This window comes from Eucyclogobius newberryi, unplaced genomic scaffold (genome assembly GCF_026437365.1).
Source record: "Eucyclogobius newberryi isolate DKJ021-1_F unplaced genomic scaffold, fEucNew1.0.hap1 SCAF_9, whole genome shotgun sequence".
In the NCBI taxonomy this organism is placed as follows: Eukaryota; Metazoa; Chordata; class Actinopteri; order Gobiiformes; family Gobiidae; genus Eucyclogobius; species Eucyclogobius newberryi.
In genome coordinates, this window is record NW_027316532.1 from 16,446,855 (window position 1) to 16,466,123 (window position 19,269).

Sequence of the window (19,269 nt, forward strand, 5' to 3'; positions counted from 1 at the left end):
CTCTAACTGAAACGTGGCTTCAACAAGACGATTATGTCAGACTAAATGAGTCCACCCCACCCACCCATGTTAATCCCACCCACCCATGTTAACTGTCAGACCTCCTGGAGCACAGAGGTGGTGGTGTGGCAGTGATCTCACACTCAAGCGACTCACAAGTCCTAAAACTAACAATGTATTTTACTCATTTAAAGCCTCATGTGTTAATCACGTGTCCAAATATGAGAAACCAAAAGTTTTTTTCATAGTCATCTACCGACCTCCTGGTCCCTATTCAGAGTTTTCTGACTTTATATCATAATTAAGAGTTAGCCAGGGATAAAATAGTAATAGCTGGAGACTTTAATATCCATGTGAACGTGAGTGATAACTCTCTCAGTAATGCCTTCAGCGCCTTGTTAGACAGCATGGTTTCACTCAGAATGTAAATAAAGTGAATAGAGATTAGTGACATCATTGTCTTCCCTCAAAACCTTTTATTGTCAGACAATTTAATAAAGTTATAATGAAAAGTGTCGGTGTAATCCCTCATTCGTCAAGGCATGTTCCATTGAAGAAAAAGCTTCAGTTGCAGTCATCTGGACTCAGTTAGAAAAAATAGACGTTTCGACTCTCAGCCAAGCATTTAACAACTATATTGGCTCCACTTGTGGGGAATTCGGAACATCATGTGGAAAACACGCACAACTTTGTGGATAAAGTGAAAAATCTCCAACTGGACCCAGATGACCTCATGGTTTCATATGATGTTACTTTTTTCAACTAATATTTGCGATGCAACATCCCTTTGACTTGTGTAACACTTGCTGTGATGTCACTCCTGATGGTCTAGTGGTGAAAAGTGGCGTTGTCGGCAGGATTCAAACTTCAGAAACACAAACCTTGAGCAATTGTTCTGACGTGGCTCAGGTCAAACTCTGTTTGTCCAATCACAAACCTACTTCCTGTGTCTCCCGCTTCTCTGCCCCTCCCCCATTCTCCATCAGTTGTCGTGGCCGAGTGGTTAAGGCAATGGACTAGAAATTCATTGGGGTTTTCCTCGCGCAGGTTCGAATCCAGCAGACAATGACATGCTCTTTTCACCGCGAGCTTTTGAGCAACACACTTTTACTGTATTTGAGGTAAAATTTTAATCCTCATCTCAATAGACAAGAAACATTTCTTATCAATGTCTTTTGGAATTTAGACTTCAAATAAATAACAAATAAACATTTAGCTGTTATTATTTAATTATCATCAAGAATCATTTTATTGATCCATATACATGTACACATATACATACATACTTGCATACATTTAATGTATAACCTGATCATTAAAACTAAAGGCTTGTACTTTCCTCTGCTTCACAGTAAACGTCTTTACACTGAAAACCTGCTGTAAAACATTCTGTTCCCCGGACCAATCAGAGAGCTGTATCTGACACTTCAAACACTGAGGTGGAGATCTGGACGTCTCCTCAGTCAGTACGTTTACATGCAAACGAAAAAACCAAATTGTTGCTTTAATCCGATACAATCAGACATCTTTGTGTGCATGTAAACACCTCACTCAGATAAAAATCGGCATTCAAAATCTTAGATCGAGACACCCAGATTATGCGGTTGTGTTCAATTTCGTGGCATGCCTTAATCACACTGACCCCGCTGACCTATGACCCCGGAACAACCATACAATGAAGCCAGTCGCTTACAAGAAAGGACAAAACACCAGGGTTAGCGTGCACTTTATCTGCACAATAACTAACACGGACATTACATACAAGATGAACAAGCTGTACCACTTTCCATCTTACTGTTGTTCGAAAATGTGAATGACAGTTGTTTAAATGTGACTATAATGGGAGTTGTATTAGTCCGCTGAAACGACGCATATCGCCACCTAGTGTTAGGAGGACGACACGTTCTCGTCAGGACTTGGACTTTCTCGTCTGAATATATTTGGACAAGGACAGAGTTTTGTGAAGACGTCAAAACCGAATGTTATAAAAAAACGTTTTTTTTGTAAACGTGTTTTAAGTCCAGAAATCACCTTCATTTCAGCCGTTAGCTCACATTAGCATGTTGTTTATTTCCCGTGGTAATTCCCTCTGCCTCCAGTAGATGGAGCGCTGACACAAATCCTGACACGCAGTTGAGACAAAGTGAAAGATAAATAAATGGTGTTTGTGACGTCAGAGCAGGTTTGGTTTATGAGATAAAGGTGGAGCTGTCGGCCATCTTGACCCCGTCCAGCGCCCCCTGCTGGGCGTTCACTTTGAGCATGTCCAGCTCCAGTGGGTGGAGCCTCCCGGTCACCACCAGCGAATGGAGCGGCGCGCCCAGATCACATGAGGCCAGCTCGCGCAGAGGGGCGGAGCTAATGGCCTGGTCGTCTGATCCGAGTCGAGCCACGCCCACACAGACCGTGTCCTCCGTCACACCTGCAGGACAGTCCAGAGAGTCCAGTTAAAAGTCCTGAAAGTCCAGTTAAAGTCCAGTTAAAAGATGTTTGGTGGAGTCTTGCTCCACATTAGAGCTCCAGAGCCACTTTTACAACAAACAATTTCACCTCTAAATTCAGACTAAACTCTGAACTCTTCATCAATTTTTTTTTTCAAATTGAAAATTACAACTAAAAAGATTTTAGAAAAACTTTTGATAAAAAATATGTTTATGTTTAGAAAGTGGAATTATCTGGACTAAACAAACTCTAAAAAGAAAAACCTTTGATAAAAAATTGGACTTCAGGAATAAAACACTTTATTCATGAATATTCTCTAGAAGTCTTGGGTTTCATTATTTCATATTTATTTGATTAAAAATTTATGAGTTTCAATGTTCAGCTCCTCCTCTTCCTCCGTTCCTCACCCAGTTCCTCTCCGGCCTCCCTTCTTCTCCTGATGATCTGCAGCAGTTGCTCCGCCGCCTGAGACACCGTCATGAAACGAGGAGGTTCGTAGATCTGTCTCCCTCTGTCAAACACCAGGTTCATGTTTCTGAGGTTCATGTTTCTAAGTTTAGGGTTCATGTTTCTAAGTTTAGGGTTCATGTTTCTGATGTTTAGGGTTCATGTTTCTGAGGTTTGAGGTTCATGTTTCTGATGTTTAGGGTTCATGTTTCTAAGTTTAGGGTTCATGTTTCTGATGTTTAGGGTTCATGTTTCTGATGTTTAGGGTTCATGTTTCTAAGTTTAGGGTTCATGTTTCTGATGTTTAGGGTTCATGTTTCTGATGTTTAGGGTTCATGTTTCTGATGTTTAGGGTTCATGTTTCATGTTTCTGATGTTTAGGGTTCATGTTTCTGATGTTTAGGGTTCATGTTTCTGAGGTTTGAGGTTCATGTTTCTGATGTTTAGGGTTCATGTTTCTAAGTTTAGGGTTCATGTTTCTGATGTTTAGGGTTCATGTTTCTGATGTTTAGGGTTCATGTTTCTGATGTTTAGGGTTCATGTTTCTGAGGTTTGAGGTTCATGTTTCTGATGTTTAGGGTTCATGTTTCTGATGTTTAGGTTTCATGTTTCTGAGGTTTGAGGTTCATGTTTCTGAGGTTTAGGGTTCATGTTTCTGATGTTTAGGGTTCATGTTTCTGATGTTTAGGGTTCATGTTTCTTAGGTTTAGGGTTCATGTTTCTCATGTTTAGGGTTCATGTTTCTGATGTTTAGGGTTCATGTTTCTGATGTTTAGGGTTCATGTTTCTGAGGTTTAGGGTTCATGTTTCTGATGTTTAGGGTTCATGTTTCTGATGTTTAGGGTTCATGTTTCTGAGGTTTAGGGTTCATGTTTCTGAAGTTTAGGGTTCATGTTTCTGAGGTTTAGGGTTCATGTTTCTGAGGTTTAGGGTTCATGTTTCTGAGGTTTAGGGTTCATGTTTCTGAGGTTTAGGGTTCATGTTTCTGAGGTTTAGGGTTCATGTTTCTGATGTTTAGGGTTCATGTTTCTGATGTTTAGGGTTCATGTTTCTCATGTTTAGGGTTCATGTTTCTGAGGTTTAGGATTCATGTTTCTGATGTTTAGGGTTCATGTTTCTGAGGTTTAGGATTCATGTTTCTGATGTTTAGGGTTCATGTTTCTGAGGTTTAGGATTCATGTTTCTGATGTTTAGGGTTCATGTTTCTGAGGTTTAGGGTTCATGTTTCTGATGTTTAGGGTTCATGTTTTCTGATGTTTAGGGTTCATGTTTCTCATGTTTAGGGTTCATGTTTCTGAGGTTTAGGGTTCATGTTTCTGATGTTTAGGGCTCATGTTTCTGATGTTTAGGGTTCATGTTTCTGATGTTTAGGGTTCATGTTTCTGAGGTTTAGGGTTCATGTTTCTGAGGTTTAGGGTTCATGTTTCTGAGGTTTAGGGTTCATGTTTCTAAGTTTAGGGTTCATGTTTCTGAGGTTTAGGGTTCATGTTTCTGAGGTTTAGGGTTCATGTTTCTGAGGTTTAGGGTTCATGTTTCTGAGGTTTAGGGTTCATGTTTCTCAGGTTTAGGGTTCATGTTTCTGATGTTTAGGGTTCATGTTTCTGAGGTTTGGGGTTCATGTTTCTGAGGTTTGGGGTTCATGTTTCTGAGGTTTAGGGTTCATGTTTCTCAGGTTTAGGGTTCATGTTTCTGAGGTTTAGGGTTCATGTTTCTGATGTTTAGGGTTCATGTTTCTGAGGTTTAGGGTTCATGTTTCTGAGGTTTAGGGTTCATGTTTCTGATGTTTGAGGTTCATGTTTCTGATGTTTAGGGTTCATGTTTCTAAGTTTAGGGTTCATGTTTCTGAGGTTTAGGGTTCATGTTTCTGATGTTTAGGGTTCATGTTTCTGATGTTTAGGGTTCATGTTTCTAAGTTTAGGGTTCATGTTTCTGAGGTTTAGGGTTCATGTTTCTGAGGTTTAGGGTTCATGTTTCTGATGTTTAGGGTTCATGTTTCTGATGTTTAGGGTTCATGTTTCTGATGTTTAGGGTTCATGTTTCTGATGTTTAGGGTTCATGTTTCTGAGGTTTTGGGTTCATGTTTCTGATGTTTAGGGTTCATGTTTCTGAGGTTTAGGGTTCATGTTTCTGATGTTTAGGGTTCATGTTTCTGATGTTTAGGTTCATGTTTCTGAGGTTTAGGGTTCATGTTTCTGATGTTTAGGGTTCATGTTTCTGATGTTTAGGGTTCATGTTTCTGAGGTTTAGGGTTCATGTTTCTGATGTTTAGGGTTCATGTTTCTGAGGTTTAGGGTTCATGTTTCTGATGTTTAGGGTTCATGTTTCTGAGGTTTAGGGTTCATGTTTCTGAGGTTTAGGGCTCATGTTTCTGAGGTTTAGGGTTCATGTTTCTGAGGTTTAGGGTTCATGTTTCTGATGTTTAGGGTTCATGTTTCTGAGGTTTAGGGTTCATGTTTCTGAGGTTTAGGGTTCATGTTTCTGAGGTTTAGGGTTCATGTTTCTGATGTTTAGGGTTCATGTTTCTGATGTTTAGGGTTCATGTTTCTGAGGTTTAGGGTTCATGTTTCTGATGTTTAGGGTTCATGTTTCTGATGTTTAGGGTTCATGTTTCTAAGTTTAGGGTTCATGTTTCTGAGGTTTAGGGTTCATGTTTCTGATGTTTAGGGTTCATGTTTCTGATGTTTAGGGTTCATGTTTCTGATGTTTAGGGTTTATGTTTCTGAGGTTTAGGGTTCATGTTTCTGATGTTTGAGGTTCATGTTTCTGATGTTTAGGGTTCATGTTTCTAAGTTTAGGGTTCATGTTTCTGAGGTTTAGGGTTCATGTTTATGATGTTTAGGGTTCATGTTTCTGAGGTTTAGGGTTCATGTTTCTGATGTTTGAGGTTCATGTTTCTGATGTTTAGGGTTCATGTTTCTAAGTTTAGGGTTCATGTTTCTGAGGTTTAGGGTTCATGTTTCTGATGTTTAGGGTTCATGTTTCTGAGGTTTAGGGTTCATGTTTCTGATGTTTAGGGTTCATGTTTCTGATGTTTAGGGTTCATGTTTCTGATGTTTAGGGTTCATGTTTCTGAGGTTTTGGGTTCATGTTTCTGATGTTTAGGGTTCATGTTTCTGAGGTTTAGGATTCATGTTTCTGATGTTTAGGGTTCATGTTTCTGATGTTTAGGGTTCATGTTTCTGAGGTTTAGGGTTCATGTTTCTGAGGTTTAGGGTTCATGTTTCTGAGGTTTAGGGTTCATGTTTCTGATGTTTGAGGTTCATGTTTCTGATGTTTAGGGTTCATGTTTCTAAGTTTAGGGTTCATGTTTCTGAGGTTTAGGGTTCATGTTTCTGATGTTTAGGGTTCATGTTTCTGAGGTTTAGGGTTCATGTTTCTGATGTTTAGGGTTCATGTTTCTGAGGTTTTGGGTTCATGTTTCTGATGTTTAGGGTTCATGTTTCTGAGGTTTAGGGTTCATGTTTCTGATGTTTAGGGTTCATGTTTCTGATGTTTGAGGTTCATGTTTCTGATGTTTAGGGTTCATGTTTCTAAGTTTAGGGTTCATGTTTCTGATGTTTAGGGTTCATGTTTCTGAGGTTTAGGGTTCATGTTTCTGATGTTTAGGGTTCATGTTTCTGATGTTTAGGGTTCATGTTTCTGAGGTTTTGGGTTCATGTTTCTGATGTTTAGGGTTCATGTTTCTGAGGTTTAGGATTCATGTTTCTGATGTTTAGGGTTCATGTTTCTGATGTTTAGGGTTCATGTTTCTGAGGTTTAGGGTTCATGTTTCTGATGTTTAGGGTTCATGTTTCTGAGGTTTAGGGTTCATGTTTCTAAGTTTAGGGTTCATGTTTCTGAGATTTAGGGTTCATGTTTCTAAGTTTAGGGTTCATGTTTCTGAGGTTTAGGGTTCATGTTTCTGATGTTTAGGGTTCATGTTTCTGAGGTTTAGGGTTCATGTTTCTGAGGTTTAGGGTTCATGTTTCTGATGTTTAGGGTTCATGTTTCTGAGGTTTAGGGTTCATGTTTCTGAGGTTTAGGGTTCATGTTTCTGAGGTTTAGGGTTCATGTTTCTGATGTTTAGGGTTCATGTTTCTGAGGTTTAGGGTTCATGTTTCTGAGGTTTAGGGTTCATGTTTCTGATGTTTAGGGTTCATGTTTCGGAGGTTTAGGGTTCATGTTTCTGATGTTTAGGGTTCATGTTTCTGATGTTTAGGGTTCATGTTTCTCAGGTTTAGGGTTCATGTTTCTAAGTTTAGGGTTCATGTTTCTGAGGTTTAGGTTTCATGTTTCTGATGTTTAGGGTTCATGTTTCTGAGGTTTAGGGTTCATGTTTCTGAGGTTTAGGGTTCATGTTTCTGATGTTTGAGGTTCATGTTTCTGATGTTTAGGGTTCATGTTTCTAAGTTTAGGGTTCATGTTTCTGAGGTTTAGGGTTCATGTTTCTGATGTTTAGGGTTCATGTTTCTGAGGTTTAGGGTTCATGTTTCTGATGTTTAGGGTTCATGTTTCTGATGTTTAGGGTTCATGTTTCTGATGTTTAGGGTTCATGTTTCTGAGGTTTTGGGTTCATGTTTCTGATGTTTAGGGTTCATGTTTCTGAGGTTTAGGATTCATGTTTCTGATGTTTAGGGTTCATGTTTCTGAGGTTTAGGGTTCATGTTTCTGATGTTTAGGGTTCATGTTTCTGATTTTTAGGATTCATGTTTCTGAGGTTTAGGGTTCATGTTTCTAAGTTTACGGTTCATGTTTCTGAGATTTAGGGTTCATGTTTCTAAGTTTAGGGTTCATGTTTCTGAGGTTTAGGGTTCATGTTTCTGATGTTTGAGGTTCATGTTTCTGATGTTTAGGGTTCATGTTTCTGATGTTTAGGGTTCATGTTTCTGATGTTTAGGGTTCATGTTTCTCAGGTTTAGGGTTCATGTTTCTAAGTTTAGGGTTCATGTTTCTGAGGTTTAGGTTTCATGTTTCTGATGTTTAGGGTTCATGTTTCTGATGTTTAGGGTTCATGTTTCTGAGGTTTAGGGTTCATGTTTCTGAGGTTTAGGGTTCATGTTTCTGATGTTTGAGGTTCATATTTCTGATGTTTAGGGTTCATGTTTCTAAGTTTAGGGTTCATGTTTCTGAGGTTTAGGGTTCATGTTTCTGATGTTTAGGGTTCATGTTTCTGATTTTTAGGATTCATGTTTCTGAGGTTTAGGGTTCATGTTTCTGATGTTTAGGGTTCATGTTTCTGAGGTTTAGGGTTCATGTTTCTGATGTTTAGGGTTCATGTTTCTGATGTTTAGGGTTCATGTTTCTAAGTTTAGGGTTCATGTTTCTGAGGTTTAGGGTTCATGTTTCTGAGGTTTAGGGTTCATGTTTCTAAGTTTAGGGTTCATGTTTCTGAGGTTTAGGGTTCATGTTTCTGAGGTTTAGGATTCATGTTTCTGATGTTTAGGGTTCATGTTTCTGAGGTTTAGGATTCATGTTTCTGATGTTTAGGGTTCATGTTTCTGAGGTTTAGGGTTCATGTTTCTGATGTTTAGGGTTCATGTTTTCTGATGTTTAGGGTTCATGTTTCTCATGTTTAGGGTTCATGTTTCTGAGGTTTAGGGTTCATGTTTCTGATGTTTAGGGCTCATGTTTCTGATGTTTAGGGTTCATGTTTCTGATGTTTAGGGTTCATGTTTCTGAGGTTTAGGGTTCATGTTTCTGAGGTTTAGGGTTCATGTTTCTAAGTTTAGGGTTCATGTTTCTGAGGTTTAGGGTTCATGTTTCTGAGGTTTAGGGTTCATGTTTCTGAGGTTTAGGGTTCATGTTTCTGAGGTTTAGGGTTCATGTTTCTCAGGTTTAGGGTTCATGTTTCTGATGTTTAGGGTTCATGTTTCTGAGGTTTGGGGTTCATGTTTCTGAGGTTTGGGGTTCATGTTTCTGAGGTTTAGGGTTCATGTTTCTCAGGTTTAGGGTTCATGTTTCTGAGGTTTAGGGTTCATGTTTCTGATGTTTAGGGTTCATGTTTCTGAGGTTTAGGGTTCATGTTTCTGAGGTTTAGGGTTCATGTTTCTGATGTTTGAGGTTCATGTTTCTGATGTTTAGGGTTCATGTTTCTAAGTTTAGGGTTCATGTTTCTGAGGTTTAGGGTTCATGTTTCTGATGTTTAGGGTTCATGTTTCTGATGTTTAGGGTTCATGTTTCTAAGTTTAGGGTTCATGTTTCTGAGGTTTAGGGTTCATGTTTCTGAGGTTTAGGGTTCATGTTTCTGATGTTTAGGGTTCATGTTTCTGATGTTTAGGGTTCATGTTTCTGATGTTTAGGGTTCATGTTTCTGATGTTTAGGGTTCATGTTTCTGAGGTTTTGGGTTCATGTTTCTGATGTTTAGGGTTCATGTTTCTGAGGTTTAGGGTTCATGTTTCTGATGTTTAGGGTTCATGTTTCTGATGTTTAGGTTCATGTTTCTGAGGTTTAGGGTTCATGTTTCTGAGGTTTAGGGTTCATGTTTCTGATGTTTAGGGTTCATGTTTCTGAGGTTTAGGGTTCATGTTTCTGAGGTTTAGGGTTCATGTTTCTGAGGTTTAGGGTTCATGTTTCTGATGTTTAGGGTTCATGTTTCTGAGGTTTAGGGTTCATGTTTCTGAGGTTTAGGGTTCATGTTTCTGAGGTTTAGGGTTCATGTTTCTGAGGTTTAGGGTTCATGTTTCTGAGGTTTAGGGTTCATGTTTCTGATGTTTAGGGTTCATGTTTCTGATGTTTAGGCTTCATGTTTCTGAGGTTTAGGGTTCATGTTTCTGAGGTTTAGGGTTCATGTTTCTGAGGTTTAGGGTTCATGTTTCTGATGTTTAGGGTTCATGTTTCTCAGGTTTAGGGTTCATGTTTCTGATGTTTAGGGTTCATGTTTCTGATGTTTAGGGTTCATGTTTCTGAGGTTTAGGGTTCATGTTTCTGATGTTTAGGGTTCATGTTTCTGATGTTTAGGGTTCATGTTTCTGATGTTTAGGGTTCATGTTTCTGAGGTTTAGGGTTCATGTTTCTGATGTTTAGGGTTCATGTTTCTGATGTTTAGGGTTCATGTTTCTGATGTTTAGGGTTTATGTTTCTGAGGTTTAGGGTTCATGTTTCTGAGGTTTAGGGTTCATGTTTCTGATGTTTGAGGTTCATGTTTCTGATGTTTAGGGTTCATGTTTCTAAGTTTAGGGTTCATGTTTCTGAGGTTTAGGGTTCATGTTTCTGATGTTTAGGGTTCATGTTTCTGAGGTTTAGGGTTCATGTTTCTGATGTTTAGGGTTCATGTTTCTGATGTTTAGGGTTCATGTTTCTGATGTTTAGGGTTCATGTTTCTGAGGTTTTGGGTTCATGTTTCTGATGTTTAGGGTTCATGTTTCTGAGGTTTAGGATTCATGTTTCTGATGTTTAGGGTTCATGTTTCTGATGTTTAGGGTTCATGTTTCTGAGGTTTAGGGTTCATGTTTCTGAGGTTTAGGGTTCATGTTTCTGATGTTTGAGGTTCATGTTTCTGATGTTTAGGGTTCATGTTTCTAAGTTTAGGGTTCATGTTTCTGAGGTTTAGGGTTCATGTTTCTGATGTTTAGGGTTCATGTTTCTGAGGTTTAGGGTTCATGTTTCTGATGTTTAGGGTTCATGTTTCTGATGTTTAGGGTTCATGTTTCTGATGTTTAGGGTTCATGTTTCTGAGGTTTTGGGTTCATGTTTCTGATGTTTAGGGTTCATGTTTCTGAGGTTTAGGATTCATGTTTCTGATGTTTAGGGTTCATGTTTCTGATGTTTGAGGTTCATGTTTCTGATGTTTAGGGTTCATGTTTCTAAGTTTAGGGTTCATGTTTCTGAGGTTTAGGGTTCATGTTTCTGATGTTTAGGGTTCATGTTTCTGAGGTTTAGGGTTCATGTTTCTGATGTTTAGGGTTCATGTTTCTGATGTTTAGGGTTCATGTTTCTGAGGTTTAGGGTTCATGTTTCTGAGGTTTTGGGTTCATGTTTCTGATGTTTAGGGTTCATGTTTCTGAGGTTTAGGATTCATGTTTCTGATGTTTAGGGTTCATGTTTCTGATGTTTAGGGTTCATGTTTCTGATGTTTAGGGTTCATGTTTCTGAGGTTTAGGGTTCATGTTTCTGATGTTTAGGGTTCATGTTTCTGAGGTTTAGGGTTCATGTTTCTGATGTTTAGGGTTCATGTTTCTGAGATTTAGGGTTCATGTTTCTAAGTTTAGGGTTCATGTTTCTGAGGTTTAGGGTTCATGTTTCTGATGTTTAGGGTTCATGTTTCTGAGGTTTAGGGTTCATGTTTCTGAGGTTTAGGGTTCATGTTTCTGATGTTTAGGGTTCATGTTTCTGAGGTTTAGGGTTCATGTTTCTGAGGTTTAGGGTTCATGTTTCTGAGGTTTAGGGTTCATGTTTCTGAGGTTTAGGGTTCATGTTTCTCAGGTTTAGGGTTCATGTTTCTGATGTTTAGGGTTCATGTTTCGGAGGTTTAGGGTTCATGTTTCTGATGTTTAGGGTTCATGTTTCTGATGTTTAGGGTTCATGTTTCTCAGGTTTAGGGTTCATGTTTCTAAGTTTAGGGTTCATGTTTCTGAGGTTTAGGTTTCATGTTTCTGATGTTTAGGGTTCATGTTTCTGATGTTTAGGGTTCATGTTTCTGAGGTTTAGGGTTCATGTTTCTGAGGTTTAGGGTTCATGTTTCTGATGTTTGAGGTTCATGTTTCTGATGTTTAGGGTTCATGTTTCTAAGTTTAGGGTTCATGTTTCTGAGGTTTAGGGTTCATGTTTCTGATGTTTAGGGTTCATGTTTCTGAGGTTTAGGGTTCATGTTTCTGATGTTTAGGGTTCATGTTTCTGATGTTTAGGGTTCATGTTTCTGATGTTTAGGGTTCATGTTTCTGAGGTTTTGGGTTCATGTTTCTGATGTTTAGGGTTCATGTTTCTGAGGTTTAGGGTTCATGTTTCTGATGTTTAGGGTTCATGTTTCTGAGGTTTAGGGTTCATGTTTCTGATGTTTAGGGTTCATGTTTCTGATTTTTAGGATTCATGTTTCTGAGGTTTAGGGTTCATGTTTCTAAGTTTACGGTTCATGTTTCTGAGATTTAGGGTTCATGTTTCTAAGTTTAGGGTTCATGTTTCTGAGGTTTAGGGTTCATGTTTCTGATGTTTGAGGTTCATGTTTCTGATGTTTAGGGTTCATGTTTCTGATGTTTAGGGTTCATGTTTCTCAGGTTTAGGGTTCATGTTTTTAAGTTTAGGGTTCATGTTTCTGAGGTTTAGGTTTCATGTTTCTGATGTTTAGGGTTCATGTTTCTGATGTTTAGGGTTCATGTTTCTGAGGTTTAGGGTTCATGTTTCTGAGGTTTAGGGTTCATGTTTCTGATGTTTGAGGTTCATGTTTCTGATGTTTAGGGTTCATGTTTCTAAGTTTAGGGTTCATGTTTCTGAGGTTTAGGGTTCATGTTTCTGATGTTTAGGGTTCATGTTTCTGATTTTTAGGATTCATGTTTTTGAGGTTTAGGGTTCATGTTTCTGATGTTTAGGGTTCATGTTTCTGAGGTTTAGGGTTCATGTTTCTGATGTTTAGGGTTCATGTTTCTAAGTTTAGGGTTCATGTTTCTGAGGTTTAGGGTTCATGTTTCTGAGGTTTAGGGTTCATGTTTCTAAGTTTAGGGTTCATGTTTCTGAGGTTTAGGGTTCATGTTTCTGATGTTTAGGGTTCATGTTTCTCAGGTTTAGGGTTCATGTTTCTGAGGTTTAGGGTTCATGTTTCTGAGGTTTAGGGTTCATGTTTCTGATGTTTGAGGTTCATGTTTCTAAGTTTAGGGTTCATGTTTCTGAGGTTTAGGGTTCATGTTTCTGAGGTTTAGGGTTCATGTTTCTGAGGTTTAGGGTTCATGTTTCTGATGTTTGAGGTTCATGTTTCTGATGTTTAGGGTTCATGTTTCTGATGTTTAGGGTTCATGTTTCTGAGGTTTAGGGTTCATGTTTCTGATGTTTAGGGTTCATGTTTCTGATGTTTAGGGTTCATGTTTCTGATGTTTAGGGTTCATGTTTCTGAGGTTTAGGGTTCATGTTTCTGAGGTTTAGGGTTCATGTTTCTCAGGTTTAGGGTTCATGTTTCTGATGTTTAGGGTTCATGTTTCTGATGTTTAGGGTTCATGTTTTCTGATGTTTAGGGTTCATGTTTCTCATGTTTAGGGTTCATGTTTCTGAGGTTTAGGGTTCATGTTTCTGATGTTTAGGGCTCATGTTTCTGATGTTTAGGGTTCATGTTTCTGATGTTTAGGGTTCATGTTTCTGAGGTTTAGGGTTCATGTTTCTGAGGTTTAGGGTTCATGTTTCTAAGTTTAGGGTTCATGTTTCTGAGGTTTAGGGTTCATGTTTCTGAGGTTTAGGGTTCATGTTTCTGAGGTTTAGGGTTCATGTTTCTGAGGTTTAGGGTTCATGTTTCTCAGGTTTAGGGTTCATGTTTCTGATGTTTAGGGTTCATGTTTCTGAGGTTTGGGGTTCATGTTTCTGAGGTTTGGGGTTCATGTTTCTGAGGTTTAGGGTTCATGTTTCTCAGGTTTAGGGTTCATGTTTCTGAGGTTTAGGGTTCATGTTTCTGATGTTTAGGGTTCATGTTTCTGAGGTTTAGGGTTCATGTTTCTGAGGTTTAGGGTTCATGTTTCTGATGTTTGAGGTTCATGTTTCTGATGTTTAGGGTTCATGTTTCTAAGTTTAGGGTTCATGTTTCTGAGGTTTAGGGTTCATGTTTCTGATGTTTAGGGTTCATGTTTCTGATGTTTAGGGTTCATGTTTCTAAGTTTAGGGTTCATGTTTCTGAGGTTTAGGGTTCATGTTTCTGAGGTTTAGGGTTCATGTTTCTGATGTTTAGGGTTCATGTTTCTGATGTTTAGGGTTCATGTTTCTGATGTTTAGGGTTCATGTTTCTGAGGTTTTGGGTTCATGTTTCTGATGTTTAGGGTTCATGTTTCTGAGGTTTAGGGTTCATGTTTCTGATGTTTAGGGTTCATGTTTCTGATGTTTAGGTTCATGTTTCTGAGGTTTAGGGTTCATGTTTCTGAGGTTTAGGGTTCATGTTTCTGATGTTTAGGGTTCATGTTTCTGAGGTTTAGGGTTCATGTTTCTGAGGTTTAGGGTTCATGTTTCTGAGGTTTAGGGTTCATGTTTCTGATGTTTAGGGTTCATGTTTCTGAGGTTTAGGGTTCATGTTTCTGAGGTTTAGGGTTCATGTTTCTGAGGTTTAGGGTTCATGTTTCTGAGGTTTAGGGTTCATGTTTCTGAGGTTTAGGGTTCATGTTTCTGATGTTTAGGGTTCATGTTTCTGATGTTTAGGCTTCATGTTTCTGAGGTTTAGGGTTCATGTTTCTGAGGTTTAGGGTTCATGTTTCTGAGGTTTAGGGTTCATGTTTCTGATGTTTAGGGTTCATGTTTCTCAGGTTTAGGGTTCATGTTTCTGATGTTTAGGGTTCATGTTTCTGATGTTTAGGGTTCATGTTTCTGAGGTTTAGGGTTCATGTTTCTGATGTTTAGGGTTCATGTTTCTGATGTTTAGGGTTCATGTTTCTGATGTTTAGGGTTCATGTTTCTGAGGTTTAGGGTTCATGTTTCTGATGTTTAGGGTTCATGTTTCTGATGTTTAGGGTTCATGTTTCTGATGTTTAGGGTTTATGTTTCTGAGGTTTAGGGTTCATGTTTCTGAGGTTTAGGGTTCATGTTTCTGATGTTTGAGGTTCATGTTTCTGATGTTTAGGGTTCATGTTTCTAAGTTTAGGGTTCATGTTTCTGAGGTTTAGGGTTCATGTTTCTGATGTTTAGGGTTCATGTTTCTGAGGTTTAGGGTTCATGTTTCTGATGTTTAGGGTTCATGTTTCTGATGTTTAGGGTTCATGTTTCTGATGTTTAGGGTTCATGTTTCTGAGGTTTTGGGTTCATGTTTCTGATGTTTAGGGTTCATGTTTCTGAGGTTTAGGATTCATGTTTCTGATGTTTAGGGTTCATGTTTCTGATGTTTAGGGTTCATGTTTCTGAGGTTTAGGGTTCATGTTTCTGAGGTTTAGGGTTCATGTTTCTGATGTTTGAGGTTCATGTTTCTGATGTTTAGGGTTCATGTTTCTAAGTTTAGGGTTCATGTTTCTGAGGTTTAGGGTTCATGTTTCTGATGTTTAGGGTTCATGTTTCTGAGGTTTAGGGTTCATGTTTCTGATGTTTAGGGTTCATGTTTCTGATGTTTAGGGTTCATGTTTCTGATGTTTAGGGTTCATGTTTCTGAGGTTTTGGGTTCATGTTTCTGATGTTTAGGGTTCATGTTTCTGAGGTTTAGGATTCATGTTTCTGATGTTTAGGGTTCATGTTTCTGATGTTTGAGGTTCATGTTTCTGATGTTTAGGGTTCATGTTTCTAAGTTTAGGGTTCATGTTTCTGAGGTTTAGGGTTCATGTTTCTGATGTTTAGGGTTCATGTTTCTGAGGTTTAGGGTTCATGTTTCTGATGTTTAGGGTTCATGTTTCTGATGTTTAGGGTTCATGTTTCTGAGGTTTAGGGTTCATGTTTCTGAGGTTTTGGGTTCATGTTTCTGATGTTTAGGGTTCATGTTTCTGAGGTTTAGGATTCATGTTTCTGATGTTTAGGGTTCATGTTTCTGATGTTTAGGGTTCATGTTTCTGATGTTTAGGGTTCATGTTTCTGAGGTTTAGGGTTCATGTTTCTGATGTTTAGGGTTCATGTTTCTGAGGTTTAGGGTTCATGTTTCTGATGTTTAGGGTTCATGTTTCTGAGATTTAGGGTTCATGTTTCTAAGTTTAGGGTTCATGTTTCTGAGGTTTAGGGTTCATGTTTCTGATGTTTAGGGTTCATGTTTCTGAGGTTTAGGGTTCATGTTTCTGAGGTTTAGGGTTCATGTTTCTGATGTTTAGGGTTCATGTTTCTGAGGTTTAGGGTTCATGTTTCTGATGTTTAGGGTTCATGTTTCTGAGGTTTAGGGTTCATGTTTCTGAGGTTTAGGGTTCATGTTTCTCAGGTTTAGGGTTCATGTTTCTGATGTTTAGGGTTCATGTTTCGGAGGTTTAGGGTTCATGTTTCTGATGTTTAGGGTTCATGTTTCTGATGTTTAGGGTTCATGTTTCTCAGGTTTAGGGTTCATGTTTCTAAGTTTAGGGTTCATGTTTCTGAGGTTTAGGTTTCATGTTTCTGATGTTTAGGGTTCATGTTTCTGATGTTTAGGGTTCATGTTTCTGAGGTTTAGGGTTCATGTTTCTGAGGTTTAGGGTTCATGTTTCTGATGTTTGAGGTTCATGTTTCTGATGTTTAGGGTTCATGTTTCTAAGTTTAGGGTTCATGTTTCTGAGGTTTAGGGTTCATGTTTCTGATGTTTAGGGTTCATGTTTCTGAGGTTTAGGGTTCATGTTTCTGATGTTTAGGGTTCATGTTTCTGATGTTTAGGGTTCATGTTTCTGATGTTTAGGGTTCATGTTTCTGAGGTTTTGGGTTCATGTTTCTGATGTTTAGGGTTCATGTTTCTGAGGTTTAGGGTTCATGTTTCTGATGTTTAGGGTTCATGTTTCTGAGGTTTAGGGTTCATGTTTCTGATGTTTAGGGTTCATGTTTCTGATTTTTAGGATTCATGTTTCTGAGGTTTAGGGTTCATGTTTCTAAGTTTACGGTTCATGTTTCTGAGATTTAGGGTTCATGTTTCTAAGTTTAGGGTTCATGTTTCTGAGGTTTAGGGTTCATGTTTCTGATGTTTGAGGTTCATGTTTCTGATGTTTAGGGTTCATGTTTCTGATGTTTAGGGTTCATGTTTCTCAGGTTTAGGGTTCATGTTTTTAAGTTTAGGGTTCATGTTTCTGAGGTTTAGGTTTCATGTTTCTGATGTTTAGGGTTCATGTTTCTGATGTTTAGGGTTCATGTTTCTGAGGTTTAGGGTTCATGTTTCTGAGGTTTAGGGTTCATGTTTCTGATGTTTGAGGTTCATGTTTCTGATGTTTAGGGTTCATGTTTCTAAGTTTAGGGTTCATGTTTCTGAGGTTTAGGGTTCATGTTTCTGATGTTTAGGGTTCATGTTTCTGATTTTTAGGATTCATGTTTTTGAGGTTTAGGGTTCATGTTTCTGATGTTTAGGGTTCATGTTTCTGAGGTTTAGGGTTCATGTTTCTGATGTTTAGGGTTCATGTTTCTAAGTTTAGGGTTCATGTTTCTGAGGTTTAGGGTTCATGTTTCTGAGGTTTAGGGTTCATGTTTCTAAGTTTAGGGTTCATGTTTCTGAGGTTTAGGGTTCATGTTTCTGATGTTTAGGGTTCATGTTTCTCAGGTTTAGGGTTCATGTTTCTCAGGTTTAGGGTTCATGTTTCTGAGGTTTAGGGTTCATGTTTCTGAGGTTTAGGGTTCATGTTTCTGATGTTTGAGGTTCATGTTTCTAAGTTTAGGGTTCATGTTTCTGAGGTTTAGGGTTCATGTTTCTGAGGTTTAGGGTTCATGTTTCTGAGGTTTAGGGTTCATGTTTCTGATGTTTGAGGTTCATGTTTCTGATGTTTAGGGTTCATGTTTCTGATGTTTAGGGTTCATGTTTCTGAGGTTTAGGGTTCATGTTTCTGATGTTTAGGGTTCATGTTTCTGATGTTTAGGGTTCATGTTTCTGATGTTTAGGGTTCATGTTTCTGAGGTTTAGGGTTCATGTTTCTGAGGTTTAGGGTTCATGTTTCTCAGGTTTAGGGTTCATGTTTCTGATGTTTAGGGTTCATGTTTCTGATGTTTAGGGTTCATGTTTCTGAGGTTTAGGGTTCATGTTTCTGATGTTTAGGGTTCATGTTTCTGAGGTTTTGGGTTCATGTTTCTGATGTTTAGGGTTCATGTTTCTGAGGTTTAGGATTCATGTTTCTGATGTTTAGGGTTCATGTTTCTGATGTTTAGGGTTCATGTTTCTGAGGTTTAGGGTTCATGTTTCTGATTTTTAGGATTCATGTTTCTGAGGTTTAGGGTTCACGTTTCTAAGTTTAGGGTTCACGTTTCTGAGATTTAGGGTTCATGTTTCTGATGTTTAGGGTTCATGTTTCTGATGTTTAGGGTTCATGTTTCTAAGTTTAGGGTTCATGTTTCTGAGGTTTAGGGTTCATGTTTCTGAGGTTTAGAGTTCATGTTTCTGAGGTTTAGGGTTCATGTTTCTAAGTTTAGGGTTCATGTTTCTGAGGTTTAGGGTTCATGTTTCTGATGTTTAGGGTTCATGTTTCTCAGGTTTAGGGTTCATGTTTCTCAGGTTTAGGGTTCATGTTTCTGAGGTTTAGGGTTCATGTTTCTGAGGTTTAGGGTTCATGTTTCTCAGGTTTAGGGTTCATGTTTCTGATGTTTAGGGTTCATGTTTCTGAGGTTTAGGGTTCATGTTTCTGAGGTTTAGGGTTCATGTTTCTGAGGTTTAGGGTTCATGTTTCTGATGTTTGAGGTTCATGTTTCTGATGTTTGAGGTTCATGTTTCTGATGTTTAGGGTTCATGTTTCTCAGGTTTAGGGTTCATGTTTCTGATGTTTAGGGTTCATGTTTCTGATGTTTAGGGTTCATGTTTCTGAGGTTTAGGGTTCATGTTTCTGATGTTTAGGGTTCATGTTTCTGATGTTTAGGGTTCATGTTTCTCAGGTTTAGGGTTCATGTTTCTAAGTTTAGGGTTCATGTTTCTGAGGTTTAGGGTTCATGTTTCTGATGTTTAGGGTTCATGTTTCTGATGTTTGAGGTTCATGTTTCTGATGTTTAGGGTTCATGTTTCTAAGTTTAGGGTTCATGTTTCTGAGGTTTAGGGTTCATGTTTCTGATGTTTAGGGTTCATGTTTCTGAGGTTTAGGGTTCATGTTTCTGATGTTTAGGGTTCATGTTTCTGATGTTTAGGGTTCATGTTTCTGATGTTTAGGGTTCATGTTTCTGAGGTTTAGGGTTCATGTTTCTGATGTTTAGGGTTCATGTTTCTGAGGTTTAGGATTCATGTTTCTGATGTTTAGGGTTCATGTTTCTGATGTTTAGGGTTCATGTTTCTGAGGTTTAGGGTTCATGTTTCTGATGTTTAGGGTTCATGTTTCTGAGGTTTAGGGTTCATGTTTCTGATGATTAGGGTTCATGTTTCTGAGGTTTAGGGTTCATGTTTCTGATGTTTAGGGTTCATGTTTCTGAGGTTTAGGGTTCATGTTTCTGAGGTTTAGGGTTCATGTTTCTGATGTTTAGGGTTCATGTTTCTGATGTTTAGGGTTCATGTTTCTGAGGTTTAGGGTTCATGTTTCTGATGTTTAGGGTTCATGTTTCTGAGGTTTAGGGTTCATGTTTCTGAGGTTTAGGATTCATGTTTCTGATGTTTAGGGTTCATGTTTCTGATGTTTAGGGTTCATGTTTCTAAGTTTAGGGTTCATGTTTCTGAGGTTTAGGGTTCATGTTTCTGAGGT

General features: G+C 38.5%; 1 protein-coding gene and 1 non-coding gene across 2 annotated transcripts in view; one reads left to right on the forward strand and one right to left on the reverse strand.

Moving 5' to 3' along the window:
• Positions 1-985: 985 nt before the first annotated feature.
• On the forward strand, positions 986-1,068 carry trnas-aga (transfer RNA serine (anticodon AGA)). Its single transcript has one exon. It is a non-coding gene; the product is annotated as a tRNA-Ser (tRNA).
• Positions 1,069-1,306: 238 nt separating this feature from the next.
• dph5 (diphthamide biosynthesis 5) overlaps positions 1,307-19,269 on the reverse strand; it is a 163,920-nt gene continuing 145,957 nt past the window's right edge. Inside the window, exons 6-7 of the mRNA XM_072438263.1 lie at positions 2,850-2,953; positions 1,307-2,422 (exon numbers count right to left, since the gene is read on the reverse strand). Of these exons, the coding sequence (XP_072294364.1) occupies positions 2,190-2,422; positions 2,850-2,953 (337 nt within the window). The 3' untranslated portion in view covers positions 1,307-2,189. The remainder of the gene's footprint in view (positions 2,423-2,849; positions 2,954-19,269) is intronic.